The 13,070-nt window shown below is 51.8% G+C and overlaps 1 protein-coding gene across 5 annotated transcripts; it reads left to right on the plus strand.

Annotated features, from left to right (window-relative positions):
- Window positions 1-167: 167 nt before the first annotated feature.
- Window positions 168-12,634, plus strand: CDKL1 (cyclin dependent kinase like 1). 5 transcript variants are annotated; one of them, XM_036384656.2, is made up of 9 exons: window positions 168-422; window positions 2,790-2,911; window positions 5,476-5,548; window positions 6,758-6,848; window positions 7,521-7,721; window positions 9,730-9,812; window positions 10,191-10,247; window positions 10,740-10,895; window positions 11,728-12,634. In XM_036384656.2, exons 1-9 carry the CDS (start codon window positions 255-257, stop codon window positions 11,833-11,835), a joined length of 1,059 nt encoding a protein of 352 aa, XP_036240549.1. In that variant the 5' UTR covers window positions 168-254; the 3' UTR covers window positions 11,836-12,634. The 5 variants fall into 5 exon arrangements, 4 of the variants coding, with proteins under 4 accessions (XP_036240549.1, XP_036240552.1, XP_036240550.1 ...); XM_036384659.2 differs by having other exon boundaries at window positions 9,730-9,785; XM_036384657.2 differs by having other exon boundaries at window positions 7,524-7,721.
- Window positions 12,635-13,070: the final 436 nt, after the last annotated feature.

The raw sequence follows: 13,070 nt of genomic DNA on the forward strand, positions 1-13,070 counted from the left end.
CCATGAGTGGTTCTGTGACTCCATGAACACGGCGCTGCGGGGCACGAAGGGGGGATCGTGAGGCGCGGAGTCAGTGTATGGCCCCGGCTGCGGCCACGGGGAGCCCCGCTCTCCCTCCCTTCCCCCGGGACCGCCCCGGCCGTGGCGGTGTCCCCGGGGCGGTTCCTGGGGCCGTGCCCGCCGGGGAGGCTCCCCCGCCCGGGGCCCGCCCCGGCTCCGGCTCCGCGCTGAGGCGGTGGCGGAGCCGCCCGGCCATGGAGCGCTACGAGAAGCTGGGCAAGGTCGGGGAGGGCTCCTACGGCGTCGTCTTCAAGTGCCGCAACAAGGACACGGGGCAGATTGTGGCCATCAAGAAATTCCTGGAGTCCGAGGAGGACCCGGTGATCCGGAAGATCGCCCTGAGGGAGATCCGCATGCTCAAGGTGGGCGGGCGCGGCGGGACGGACCCCGCTGGGCTGTGCCCGCCATGGCCAGCCCCGGCGGGGAGCGGCCAGCCCCGAGGGAGCTGCCGGGGACGGTCGTGAGGGGTCAGGGTGTGAGGACATCCGTGAGGGGACATCGTGAGGCTACAAAGTATGAGGACAGCTAGGAGGGGACAGAGCGTCCTGAGGGGACGGGGCGTCGTGAGGGGATGGGGTGTGAGGGCAGCCATGAAGAGCCGGGGCATGAGGGCATCTGTGAGGTGATGGGGGAAGCAAAGAGACAGGGGTGATGGAGCACCATGAAGTGCCCAGCTCGGGCAGCTCCTCTGAAAGAAAGCCATTGCCAGGGAATGTCCGACCCTCTTGTCCAGAGATGGCGATGCCGGGTGATCCTGGCCAGGGCGGGCAGGCAGGAGCAGATGGGAGCTGAGGCACGGCCATGAGCAGCCGGCGGGCTTGGCAGGAGCAGCATCAGCGCAGTCACGGAGGGAGTGAGCACAGAGGGAGTGAGCCAGGCTCTGTCCCCATGGAGCCAGCCATGTCCTGGCCGGTGTGGGCACAGCTCTGCCCTTGGTGTGTGTCACAGACCCCTCTGTGCCCGGGAGAGTGCCCAGAACAGTTGGAGCCAATATAAAACACATGGGCAAAAAGTGAGGCTAGGCTGAATGAGGAGGGGACAGCCAGGGGACACAGCTCTCCCTGCTCCACAATTGATAAATCTGCCCCAGCTCCTCCTTCAAACGCCCTTTCTGAGCCCCTGGATGTGCAGGATCCAGCTGTGGATTGAATGCCAGGGGCTGTGCAGGATCAGCTATTCCACATGGAAGTGACAGCAGAACTGGCACCAGTGAGCCTTGTCCTTGCTGATCCTTCCCTGACTTCTCTGTGAGTGCTCATCCTCACACAAAAATGGGTCACTCCTTCAGAAATGGGTTACTCCTTCAGCTTCTGCCTTTATTTTCCCCGTGAAATAAAAGCACAGGAGCATCTGCAGTGAGTCACACCCCAGGTCTATCCAGCATGCAGAAATGAGGAGAGATCTGGGAGACAGGGGGAGAGGATCAGGTAAGGTTTCCTCTCACCCTCCCAGCTCCTGGGCAAGGATTCTGCAGCAAAGGCTGTGCTTGTTGCTTCATCCATCTGCAGATCTTTGGGACTCTGTCCCATCTCTTTGGAACTCATGTGTTCATTTGGTCTCCATAGTGTCCTGAGGCTTTAGGAATGTGTTGTGTGAAAAAAAAAAAAATTCCTTTTCTTTGTTTCAAACTTGCTGCTGGGTGATGGCACACAGTACCCTCAGCTTTGTGTTCCAAGAAATGGGAAGTGTCCCCTTTGCACCGTTTCCATGGTGCTCATGATTTGTACACCTGCTATCCTAGGAAAACAATAATCTAGGAAAAAGCATAATTATTTTTCAGTTACATTTTGGAAGAAGCAGCCAAAGCTTTTCTCTTATCCAAAGCAAACACAGGATGTGTAGCTATATTATTTCAATGAATAATGCTAGATTTACATTAAGGTTTAAATGATATTAAACATCTGAAAAGGAAAATAATCATGGCAGAAGTTCCTTGTAAAGCAGCTGGGAGCTGCATCATCCTTAAGGATCCAAAGCCCCTGCAGCCAGGCACAGCAGGATCTGTGTTGGTCACTGTTGACTTTAACAAGTGCAGACCTGCTTGAGTCTTTTCAGATGTTTCTCTGCAAATAGTGACAGTTTGTTTGTTTATTTGTTGAGGCACCTCCTTGCTTAGGCAACTCCTGTTTGTTGAGATGGAGTGAGATTGTGTTTCATCAGCAGAAAATTATGGGCCTGATAAATCATTTTTCTGCCCAGTAAACACCTTGCAGACCAAGGGATTTTTGTGGCCAGGAGCCAAGGGACGTGGAGTGGGAGTTTGCAGACTCTTGAAACCATAGAATCCCAGGATGGTTTGGGTTGGAAGGGATTCCAAAGCTCCTCCCATTCCACCCCCTGCCATGGCAGCGACACCTTCCACTATTCCAGGCTGCTCCAAGCCCTGTCCAACCTGGCCTTGGGCACTGCCAGGGATCCAGGGGCAGCCACAGCTGCTCTGGGCACCTGTGCCAGCCTCTCCCCACCCTCCCAGCCAGGAATCCCTTCCCAATACCCAAGGACAAGGGGGATACTGGTGCTTCCCAGTGCCAGAGGGCAGGGCTGGATGGAGCCCTGGGCAGAGCTTGTTGCCCACCCATTGAGGTCAGCTCCCAAAATAAATACCCAGAGGCTGAGCTGTGCTTGTAGAAAGGGTTCAGCTTTAGGAACTGTGACCCTGCAGGACACAAACCTGTGCCCCAGCCCTTCACCCTGTGCAGTTCTGACCAGCCCACCCCCGTGTGTTGCAGCACCTCAAACACCCGAACCTGGTGAAGCTGCTGGAGGTGTTCCGGAGGAAGCGGCGGCTGCACCTGGTGCTGGAGTACTGCGAGCACACGGTGCTGCAGGAGCTGGACAGGCACCCCCGCGGGTGAGTGAGGGCCCCGTGCTGCCCCGGGCCCTTCAGGGCCGGCTCATTCCTCACAGCCCAGGGCTCTTCTCGTTCATGGCAGCCCCGAGACACGTCAGCAGTCTCTGTTTCGGCCCGCACGTTCGAAGGATGAGTCAGGGCTCTTCATTTCTCGGTCTCAGAGTTGTTTATTGTATCTTATCTATAAAAATTTTTCTCCTGCCCTGCCGAGGTCCATCTAGCAGCACAGTTCCAGGCACTCTGCCTGCCCCCGGGGCAGTGTTATCTCTCTATACAACAAACTACATATAACACGTTTACAATTACTTTCCAACACCTATCACCCATGTTAGACAGTGAGTTTCCACTCTAAACCAATCTGTAAGTGCCACCATCACAGCAGAAGATGGAGGTAGTGAAGAAGAAGAAGAAAGGCTGGACATGCCCAAGTCCCTCCATCTTGTCCCCAAAACCCCCATTCTAAAAACCCCAAAATCTACTTTTTCACCTAGTGATAATTTTATTATTACACTACTTAAACTTCTGTGGCTTTCAGGTCTTCATACAAAGCCGGTAATTTGCTCCACGGGTCATAATCAAACCCACAGGTGTTCTGGGCCGTGTGCCAGCGTCTCTGAGCCCCCTGGCAGGGGTCCCGACAACTCTGGGCACCCAGAGGGCTGCACTGAGTTCCGACAGTTTCTCAGCAGCCCAGTGCCCGGCACTCGGCACAGGAGCGGCCTGGGAGCCGCGTTCCCGCACAGCCCCGCTCAGCGCGGGGACGGCAGCGCCGAGCCGAGCGTCTGGGAGAGCTCCGGCTGAGGGAGAGCAGCGAACCGGGGCTGGGGAGCAATTTGTGTCATCGTGTCCTGCTCCTCCCGAGGGTTCCACCTGCCGGGGAGGGCGAACCGGGGCTGGGGAGCACATTCTGTCCTTGTGTCCTGCTGCGGCTGAGGGAGAGCAGCGAACCGGGGCTGGGGAGCAGCTGCTCCTTCCACTGCTGCCATCACTGCGGGCACTGGGCACCCAAACACAGAGTCAGGGACTTGCAGAATCCTTTAGGTTGGAAGAGCCTTCTGAGGGCATCCAGTGCAACTGTTAATGCAGCACTGCCGTGTTCGCCACTAAATCGTTGTCCCCAAGTGCCACATCTACACTTTGGAGCACTTGGAGTGAGGAGTAATTCCTAAGAGCTGAGCCTGCACCTCTCTGCAAAACTTGCAGGTTTTTGGTTTTTCTTTTTGCTCTCTGCAAAACTCCTCTTCAAACAGGCGCTTGCACCACGTGTGAGCTCCACCCAGGGTTTGTTCTGTCCACACCTTGTAAAGGCCACTCCCTCTGTCCCTAATTATCCCGGTGCCTTGGTGCTGGGGAAATGCTAAAGCAGAAGTCCATAAATCGTTTCCCAGACCTGGGGCTGTGAATTTGCTGCAGCATGGGGGGTTGAGTAAACAAGAGTTTTGTTATTGACTCCCTTTGTCCGGGAGGAAGGAGCATGCTGACAGCATGTGACAAAGCTGAGAGCTCTGTGAGCTGCCATCCCACTTTGAACCTGTTCCCTGGAATCTGAAGAGGGGATGGAAAACTCTCCTGAAGGAAATAAATGCCTCCCATTTGCTGACTGCTGATCAGAACAACTCCAGTGAGAAGGAACATGTAACAGCTGGCTGCTTGCTTTGCTTTTCAGCTTTGCTAGGGCAGATGGTCAGGTCTTTTGGGGTCAGGTGAAGATGGGTGGGCATGGGCTGATTCCAGCTCATTTGACCAACTCCATCCCCTTTTTAGCTGTCACAGCAGCACTGCCATCATTCTGAGATGTTTCTGGAAGGAATCTCTACTCACAGTGTCAGCAGAGTGTCACTGACCCACTGACAGCCAAGTGTGAAAGAAAAACTCAGGCTTGCATTGTTTTGGTTTAGTTTGGGGGAGTGCTTTTATTTATTATGAATCAGAAGCTTTTCAGCACTAAACATGTGAAATAAAATTGTGTTGGAGTTGGAAAATGTCAAGATTGTCGCTCCTGCCTTTCCTGGGGTTGTTGAAGATGTTTACAGACAGCCAGGGAAGTTCAAGAACTGTTGCCCAGTAACTGAAAGAAAGGAGAGGGGGCTGGGAAATGTTTGCTGCCTGTGGCAGGGAAGGAGGGAGATCCAGACCAAAGCAGGGCTTTGTTCTCTGGTCTGAGCACCCTTCCCTGGCCCATTTTTCACCTCTCCACTCTGGACAAGCAGTGCCATGGCAGCATTCCCTGTGTGTGTACCATGGATACCCCAGCAGCTCCAGCCCTGAGAGGTGCAGAGGCAGAAACTCCTGCTGGCATTTCAGGCTTGCCAGGAGCTGTAGGACAGGCTCTGGGATGGACTCACACACTTTGCTGTGTGGTCACAGTGGCAGCCCTTGCTGGCTGTGACACTGGTACCAGACACAAATCCTCTTCTCTTGCTGCACTGGCTGCCTTTGGAAGGGTTTCCTGACTTCCCTGATGGTTTTGCTCAGAGATCCCTGTACAATGTCAGCACTCATTTCCCCTGAAATAGAGAATTCATTATTAATGGCCAAAATAAAACTGGGTTTCTTTCCAACAGGGTGCCAGAGTACCTGGTGAAGAGCATAACCTGGCAGACCCTGCAGGCTGTGAACTTCTGCCATAAACACAATGTGAGTCCCTGAGCTGCACCAGTGATTGCTGGAACGTGGCCTTGGGGGAGAGAGGGGGCTTCTCTTGGCATTTTCCTGATTCCAGAGCTTTCATGGGATGGAGGCAGGTGCTATCCCCTGTTTTGAACAGGAAACACACCTGAAATATTGGTGTACACCCACACCAGCTGCCTTCACTGTCACACAGTCCCTTGGCTTGGCTGTCAGGGAGGGATTTGCTCTCAGACCTTAGAAAATCCTCCAGGAGGAGTGGGAATGATCCTTGTGTGATTCCCTGGGCCCTGCACTGCTGCTGCCCTTCAGGAACCTGCCCTAGCAGCTCATCAGCTGGATTTCACAGAAAGTGCCTCACTTTACTGGCATGGGATTGAACCATGGCACCAGTGAAGAGATTTCAAAACTTAGACACAGTAAATCCTTTTTACTCCCTCTGCTCTCTGGAGTTGTGTGTGTGTCAGATATGTCAGTGGGAACATTTTAAGAAGCAGGGAAGGAGAAGGAGCCTTTTGGAGAAGCTCTTTAGCCAAACTTAGCTCTAATTGTCTTTATTTTTGTTCATCTGCCAACACTTGAGATTTAAGAGTGGGGCAGGAGATGGCCCTGGCATGGGTGTTTTGTCTTTGCTGAGGGAATGACGTCCAGTTGAGCCACAGGAACTTGGCCACGGGTCTCTCCTGCTTCCAAGATTTGTTGGTTTGTGTCTTTTTTCTGTTCCCCTGCTTAGTCTGGAAGATTTAGTGGAGTTTGGGAGCAGAGGGAACAATGAGATGCTGCAGCCTGAGCTGCTGTAGATCACAGGTGATGAGGTTTTGTGCAGCTGCCCTTTTTGGAGCTCCATGTGGTTTAATAAGCAGCATTTCAATCCTCAGGAGGAGACACAATAATTTACCACCAGCTTGGCAAGGAAAGTCCAAGGGGTTTGCTCTGAGGTGATGATGGGAGAGGGACAACATGAGCGAGACCCCAGTGAGTTGAGTGAACAAAAGAAATAAAGGTTTTGTCAGTTTGATCAGCAGAAATTCTTTGCCAAGCCCAAATTTGGTTGTTGTGAAGGACAAGGTCACCTCCAAAGAATCACAGAATTGCTGATTTGGAAGGGGGTTCCAGCAGGAAGAGCTGCCTGCCACAGTGTGCTGCAAAGGGGTCTGGCTGAATTTATCTGAGGGCCAGGTGAAATGCTTCTAACCTTGCTTCTTTTCCTTCTTCCAGTGCATCCACAGGGATGTGAAGCCAGAGAACATCCTGATAACGAAGCACTCTGTCATCAAACTCTGTGACTTTGGATTTGCTCGCATACTGAGTGAGTGCTGAATTTATTGGCACTCTTCATGTCCTGGGAGTGTGGGATGAGCCATCCCAGCCCTCGCCTGGCTGTGTCTGACACACTGCACATCCTCTTGTGTGGTAGCTGTGTGTTTGCCCAGGGAAGCTCTGCTGAGGGCCGGGTAGAGGTTCCTAAACCAGCCGTGAACAAGCGGAGCTCCCTGCCGGGCCGCTGGGGGTGCTGGCACGGGGGATGCAGGGAAGGCGGCCCTGGCGTCTCGGAGCTGCCCGGCCGTTGTTTGTGCAGGGCTGCAGACACAGCTGGAGCTCCCTGGCAGGAGAAGCCCCTCGGGCTGCCTCTGCAAACAATGGCTTCACATTTTCCGTTGTAAATAAACCCCCTAATCTGGGGTTTTTTTAGCTCCTCTTCAGACAAATCACACGGGTTCTGAGAACTGCCCACTGGCTGTGCAGGGCCCTGCTGTGGAGCTGTGCAGATTTTCATTTGGAGGAAAACACGCTCTTGATTTTTACCAGCTCCCGAGCGTTTCCAAAGTTGGGTTCCGCTGGTGGCCAGTGACTCACGCTGCTCCTGCAGCTCTGGCCTGCCCAGGAGGCGCCCCGAAATGTCACAAGTGACGATGGCTCCTGTGCACGGCTCTGACCCCACGTTCCTGTGTTCGTGTCTCTCTGCCCTGCCCCGAGCCAGCAGGTCCCAGCGATTACTACACGGACTACGTGGCCACCAGGTGGTACCGCAGCCCGGAGCTGCTGGTGGGGGACACCCAGTACGGCCCCCCCGTGGACGTGTGGGCCATCGGCTGCGTGTTCGCCGAGCTGCTCTCGGGGATGCCCCTGTGGCCCGGCAAGTCGGACGTGGATCAGCTGTACCTGATCCGCAGAACGCTGGGTGAGCGTCCCCGGCACACAGAGCCCCGCTGGCGCCTGCCCCGGAGGGATGCGTGCCCTCTGCGGCGGGAACGGCGAGCAGCCAGGTGCGGTGGTGTTTGCAGGGCTCTCGGGACGAGGGAAGAGATGAGAGTCTTGACTCCGTGTTTCAGAAGGGCGATTTATTATTTTATATAAAATAATAAGAAGAATAATAACAATAGCATTAAATATAAAATAAATATATCAATATAAATACATATCTAAACATATTAATATAATGATGTAATATTTTGTATTTATTATTTTATATATGATATTAAAATGATATATTAAAACTATACTAAAAGAACAAAAGAAAGGATTTCATCAGAAGGCTTGAAAGGAAAGAAAGGAATGGAATGATCATAAAATCTTGTGACTGACCAGAGAGCCCAAGGCAGCTGGGCTGTGATTGGCCATTAACTAAAAGCAACCACATGAGACCAATCCCAGATGCCCCCATTGCATCCCACAGCAGCAGATAATCATTGTTTGCATTTTGTTCCTGAGGCCTCTCAGCTTCTCAGGAGAACAGATCCTAAGGAAAGGATTTTCCATAAAATGTGTCTGTGGCAGCCAGGGGGGATTCAGCCAGCAGATCTCTCTCTTTATAAGGTGCTGGTTCATTTGAGGGGTTCCTGTCCTTTAGAAGGAGCTGAGAGGGTGTTGCTGGCATTGTGTGCAGGTGCTGACAGGCCCACAGTGAACCAGGCTGGGAGCTGGGATCACTGCCTGCAGACTGCCTGCAACCGTCCCTGCTCTGTCCTTACCCTCTGGGCAGCTGGGGCTGGTGCAGATGAGGAAAGATGGGGGATGTGTTTGGTGACCACTGGATGCCCCTTCTGGAGTGAGGGAGCAACTTCAGCTGTCTGCATACAGACAAAAACATGAGGTGTCTGTAGCAGAAAGGACCAGGAATGTTTGGCATAAAGGTTTCCAAGATCCAGGTGTTTGTTTCAGGGTTTGCTACCAAACAAAGTGGTCCATGAACAGCTGGATTGAATTCATCCCAGCCTGGGGGGTCTCCAGTGTTGTCAGGGCCTGTTGGTGGCTGTGTGCCTGGGAAGGGGAGTGTGAACACCACAGCCTGTCTGTTCCACGTGTTTCTTGTTGTTCATCAATGGATTTAGGAGCCTCTTTGTTAAATAAAAGAGCCATTATCCCCCATAACACTTAAACTAATCCAGGCCCATTGATTCTTTTCAGTTTTGGTGTGTAACATCTGATTTCTTGGGTGGCAATGAACAACCCCCCCACTTTTCACTGCAATTTGTTGGAATGAACAGAGAGTTGTAATTTTAACTGAGCAGTTTATAAAACTACAAAGGTGACTAATGGCTTTAAACAGATAAGCTCCTTACCTAGAAAAATAGTTCATCACCGATTCCTTCATCCTCCAGAATTCATTAATGCCAGTGTTAGGCAGATACAATTAATTTTTGATGGCAGGGTTTTAGCCAGAGGAGATTCCCGTTGATTGTTGGATGCAGGTGCTGGAGTGAGGCAGAGCAAAGCTCCTTGATTGAAGCTGTGCCATTATGGGGCATTGTACTGGCTCCTTTGCTATGGATTTGATTTGAACATTTTCCTCACTCTGGGGTGCTCTGAGCTTCAAAAATGCTGCCTTGGGGAAAAGCTGCAGCAGGCTCAGGTGGGGCTGTGTTCCAGCTCTGTCCTGTACCCCACCCTCAGGAGTTCCAAAGAGAATTTCTTCCAAGAGGAGTTAAATTCTCCTGCAGCTGGAACAGTGGTGGCCCTGCCTTTCCTTCAGCACAGTCACACGGGTGTGGGATCGCTGGTGGCCCAAATGGACATTGATTGTCACAAAGGACATTGCCTTGGCTCACTTGGTGGTGCTCCAGCTCTTGAGATGCTGTCTTGGATGGCATCAGCCTTGTTAGAGGATACAGCCACATTCAGTGCAGGCACTGTAAAATTAAGCAAATTACTCCAATTTTTTTTTTTCTTTTTTAAATTCTTGCTTGAAGGGGATCTCATTCCCAGGCACCAGCAAGTGTTCAGCACCAACCAGTTCTTCAGTGGGGTAAGAATTCCAGACCCAGAGATCATGGTAAGAGCTGCCTCCAGCTGCACTTCCCTCCCTTCCCACCCTGCCCTGTCCTTTGCTGTGCAGTGTTTTTTCCTTATCCAAAAACTTTGTCCTCTACTTTGCCAGTGTGCACCAGAATATTATTTGGAGGTGGCTGAACCTCTCATGACATTTTAGCTTACAATCTGTGTAAAAGCAGTCAAAAAAAGTTTAATCTCTGCTGCTTTGCCCCATTTCTGGTGGCACATCCTCAGAGCTGCTGGGCCTCTGAACCCATGGAGTGATGGAGGCACTTTGTGAGGAACAGGTTATGTTCCTATGGAAAGCTGGCTCTTGGTGCCTGATGAATGAAAAGTTTGCTAATATGAGTCCATTCACTGGTTGTTTTTTTCCCTGCAGGAACCATTGGAAGTGAAATTCCCCAATATTTCATACTCTGCACTGGCTCTCATGAAGGTGAGGAAACTCCAGCTTGTGGAGGAGCCCAGCCCAGGGATAAACAAATCATCTGGTGTGAGAGTCTGGGACTGAGTTTGAGATTCCCTGAGAAATGGACCTGGTTTGCTGCCCCATGTGATTGCAGCAGTTCCTTGAGCCACAATTCCTCCTACAGTTGTGGATTGTCCATCCCTGAAGTGCCCAAGGCCAGGCTGGGCAGGGCTCAGAGCAGCCTGGGATGGTGGAAGGTGTCTCTGCCCAGGGCAGGGGGTTGGAACAAGATGATCTTTAAGGTCCCTTCCATCCCAAACCATTCCAAGATTAATTTATATAATTGTTGGATAATTAGCTGCTCCTCAAGCTTCGTACTGCTGCTGAACAGCCACTCTTAGAATCCATTAAAAAGCTGCTAACACAGGTACCTGTGGGAATGCTCCTGGGCTGTGGGGAGCACAGGAATTGTGCAGGGCTGGGTAAGGAGTGTTTGGTGTGATCCTCCATCTTTTCAAGGGCTGCCTTCGGATGGACCCTGCAGAGAGGCAGAGCTGTGAGCAGCTGCTGCAGCACCCCTATTTTGGCAGCTTCAGGGAGGCAGCAGAGCTGGGCAGAGAACACCAGAGGGGCGCTGGGAACCCGGCCAGGCTGGCTCGGAAGCACCTGCCAGGGGTAAGGCTGCCATGGTGTTCAATATTCCCCCTGAGGAGGGGCTGCTCTCTTGTTGGCTCCCAGGGTGGGCCCTGCTGGCTCTGAGGGTGTTGGGCTGCTCCTGGTTCTGTCCTGAGCACAAGACAGCCCCTGGCTAAAGAGTAACTCTGTACAAAGTGGATTTTGCACTGCGGCTCCATGGGGCACTGGGGATAAACAGCTCAGCCCCGGCACGGTAAGGTTCATCCAGGAATGTGCATTCCTGACAGAGAGCAGCAGGAGGGCTGCACAAACTGCACACTCTCACTGGTTTAATTTTGGGTACTCAGGTGCTTTTTAATCCTGAATTATGGAGATGGAATAAACACCACTTCTGTTTGTAACACTTCCACCCCTAACCCCATGCGCTGGGCGTTTCTGCAGCTGGAGCTGCCAAGCAAATGCCTCCCTGCTGCTCTGGCTTTTCCAGACTCCATCCCAAGTCCCCAATGCAGCCTCACAATGCACCTCATTGCACAGTTCTTTATTCCTGGGAGCCACATTCCCCATGGCAGCTCTAAGGCTGAGCTGGGAACAGGAGGGAGGTTGGAGGTGAGGGACGGAGAATTGCTACAGGGTGTCAGTTCTGGGTCACACTGATTGTGAAATCTTCCATTTCTATCACCTGGGATATTTTCCTTGTTTAATGGAACTCTTTAATTAGAGTCCAGTCATAAAACCCCAGGATCTTAGCTTGAAAAATACAGGATTACAGTAGGAATAGTTTTATAGCTCATATTCTGTATGAAGATTGATTCCATGTGTGGTTTATTCCCATTCCAAACAAATACACGTGGTGTAACTTTTCCTTTAGTTACAGCACCTGCCTCAGCTGACCTGCAGCAAGGTTCTCCCAGCTTTGGACAGCAAGAAGAACTGCTGCAAGACAAGGAAATCAAAGTACCACTTCCCAAACATCTGACCGGGTGGCAGATTAAAACTCAGTTGTTTGAAGTCATCCAGGATTTATAAATGGAGGATACACAGTGGAAAACTAAATTACTAAAAGTTCTGGCATGTACAGAGTGATCTGTCCTCTCCTCTGGGTCACTGATGGAGAGGAAGTGATGCAGAAACAACTCCAAGCTCATCTTAAGTGTTCTGTGTACAAAGGCAAATGCATTCTGCTTTCATTCCTGATTGCCTCCTGCTGCAGGATTATCCCAACCCAGTGCTCACAGGATGAAATTTAAAACTCTGTCCCTGCATTTCAGACTTGGCAGGAGAGCTCCACCTTGCCAAATACACCAGTCCCTGCTGCTTTAGGCTGGGCCCAGGTCCCTCCTGCTTTAGGCTGGGCCCAGGTCCCTGCTGCTTTAGGCTGGGCCCAGTCCCTGCTCTGTGGGGAGCTGTGCCTGTGCTGCTGAAGGGCTGAAGCTGTGTTGGTGCAGCCCAGGCTGGGAGGGGCTGCCTGGCTGCTCCAGAGGCTCCAGAGGCACCAGGAGAACAGAGCAACATCCCTGCTGTTTCTTTTAATCTTTCCAGAGCTTCTCCTGCCAGTTTCATTCTCAAATTCTGCTTCTGACAAGAGTGAGGGCACTTGCTTGTAGTTATAGAAATGATTTTATCAAAGCTAATCATGAATGTAATTTATAACAATGGCCAGACACAGGCAGGAATTCTACCTAAGTGTTTGTATTAGAACGACTGGGGTTTGTGGAATCTCAGAATTTAATATTGTGATGATTTTGAATAAAAGAAATTTAGCTTTTTCCAATTTACTGGAGGTATTTTGCTATATAAAACTTTACTACTGGGCAAGAACATCCTCTTTTTACTGACACTTAGAGCAAAAATGTTTTGCCAGTACATTTTGTGTTCCACAGCAGTAAAAGCCCTTTCAGTGGCACAGATGCCATGTCCTGTGTGTGCCTGATGGCCTTCTGTTTGCTTCCACATGGAAAACATCTCTGAGCCAGCACTGTGCATCTGACTGCTTGGAGCCACTGCCCTCTGCCCTTCTCTAGCCCAGACCCGGGGATTTGAGTGAAAATGCTCTCCCTGAGGATGAGCCATTCCCACTGTGCTGGCACCGTGAGGCTCCACCTCCAATCCTGGGCCACATCTGAGTCTCTCACAAGAAAGGATTGAGGGGCTGGAGCCTGTCCAGGGAAGGGCTGGAGAATCCCTGAGGGCGCTGGGCAGGGGCTGCAGAAT

The sequence above is a fragment of the Molothrus ater genome, chromosome 6 (genome assembly GCF_012460135.2).
Source record: "Molothrus ater isolate BHLD 08-10-18 breed brown headed cowbird chromosome 6, BPBGC_Mater_1.1, whole genome shotgun sequence".
Taxonomy (NCBI): Eukaryota; Metazoa; Chordata; class Aves; order Passeriformes; family Icteridae; genus Molothrus; species Molothrus ater.

Bases quoted from the DNA above. Each gene is read 5' to 3' on its own strand.
- CDKL1 (XM_036384656.2), top strand. From the start codon at position 255: ATGGAGCGCTACGAGAAGCTGGGCAAGGTCGGGGAGGGCTCCTACGGC. The intron at 5,549-6,757 runs GTGAGTCCCTGA...TCCTTCTTCCAG, and splicing joins ACTTCTGCCATAAACACAAT to TGCATCCACAGGGATGTGAA. The intron at 10,248-10,739 runs GTGAGGAAACTC...CATCTTTTCAAG, and splicing joins CTGCACTGGCTCTCATGAAG to GGCTGCCTTCGGATGGACCC.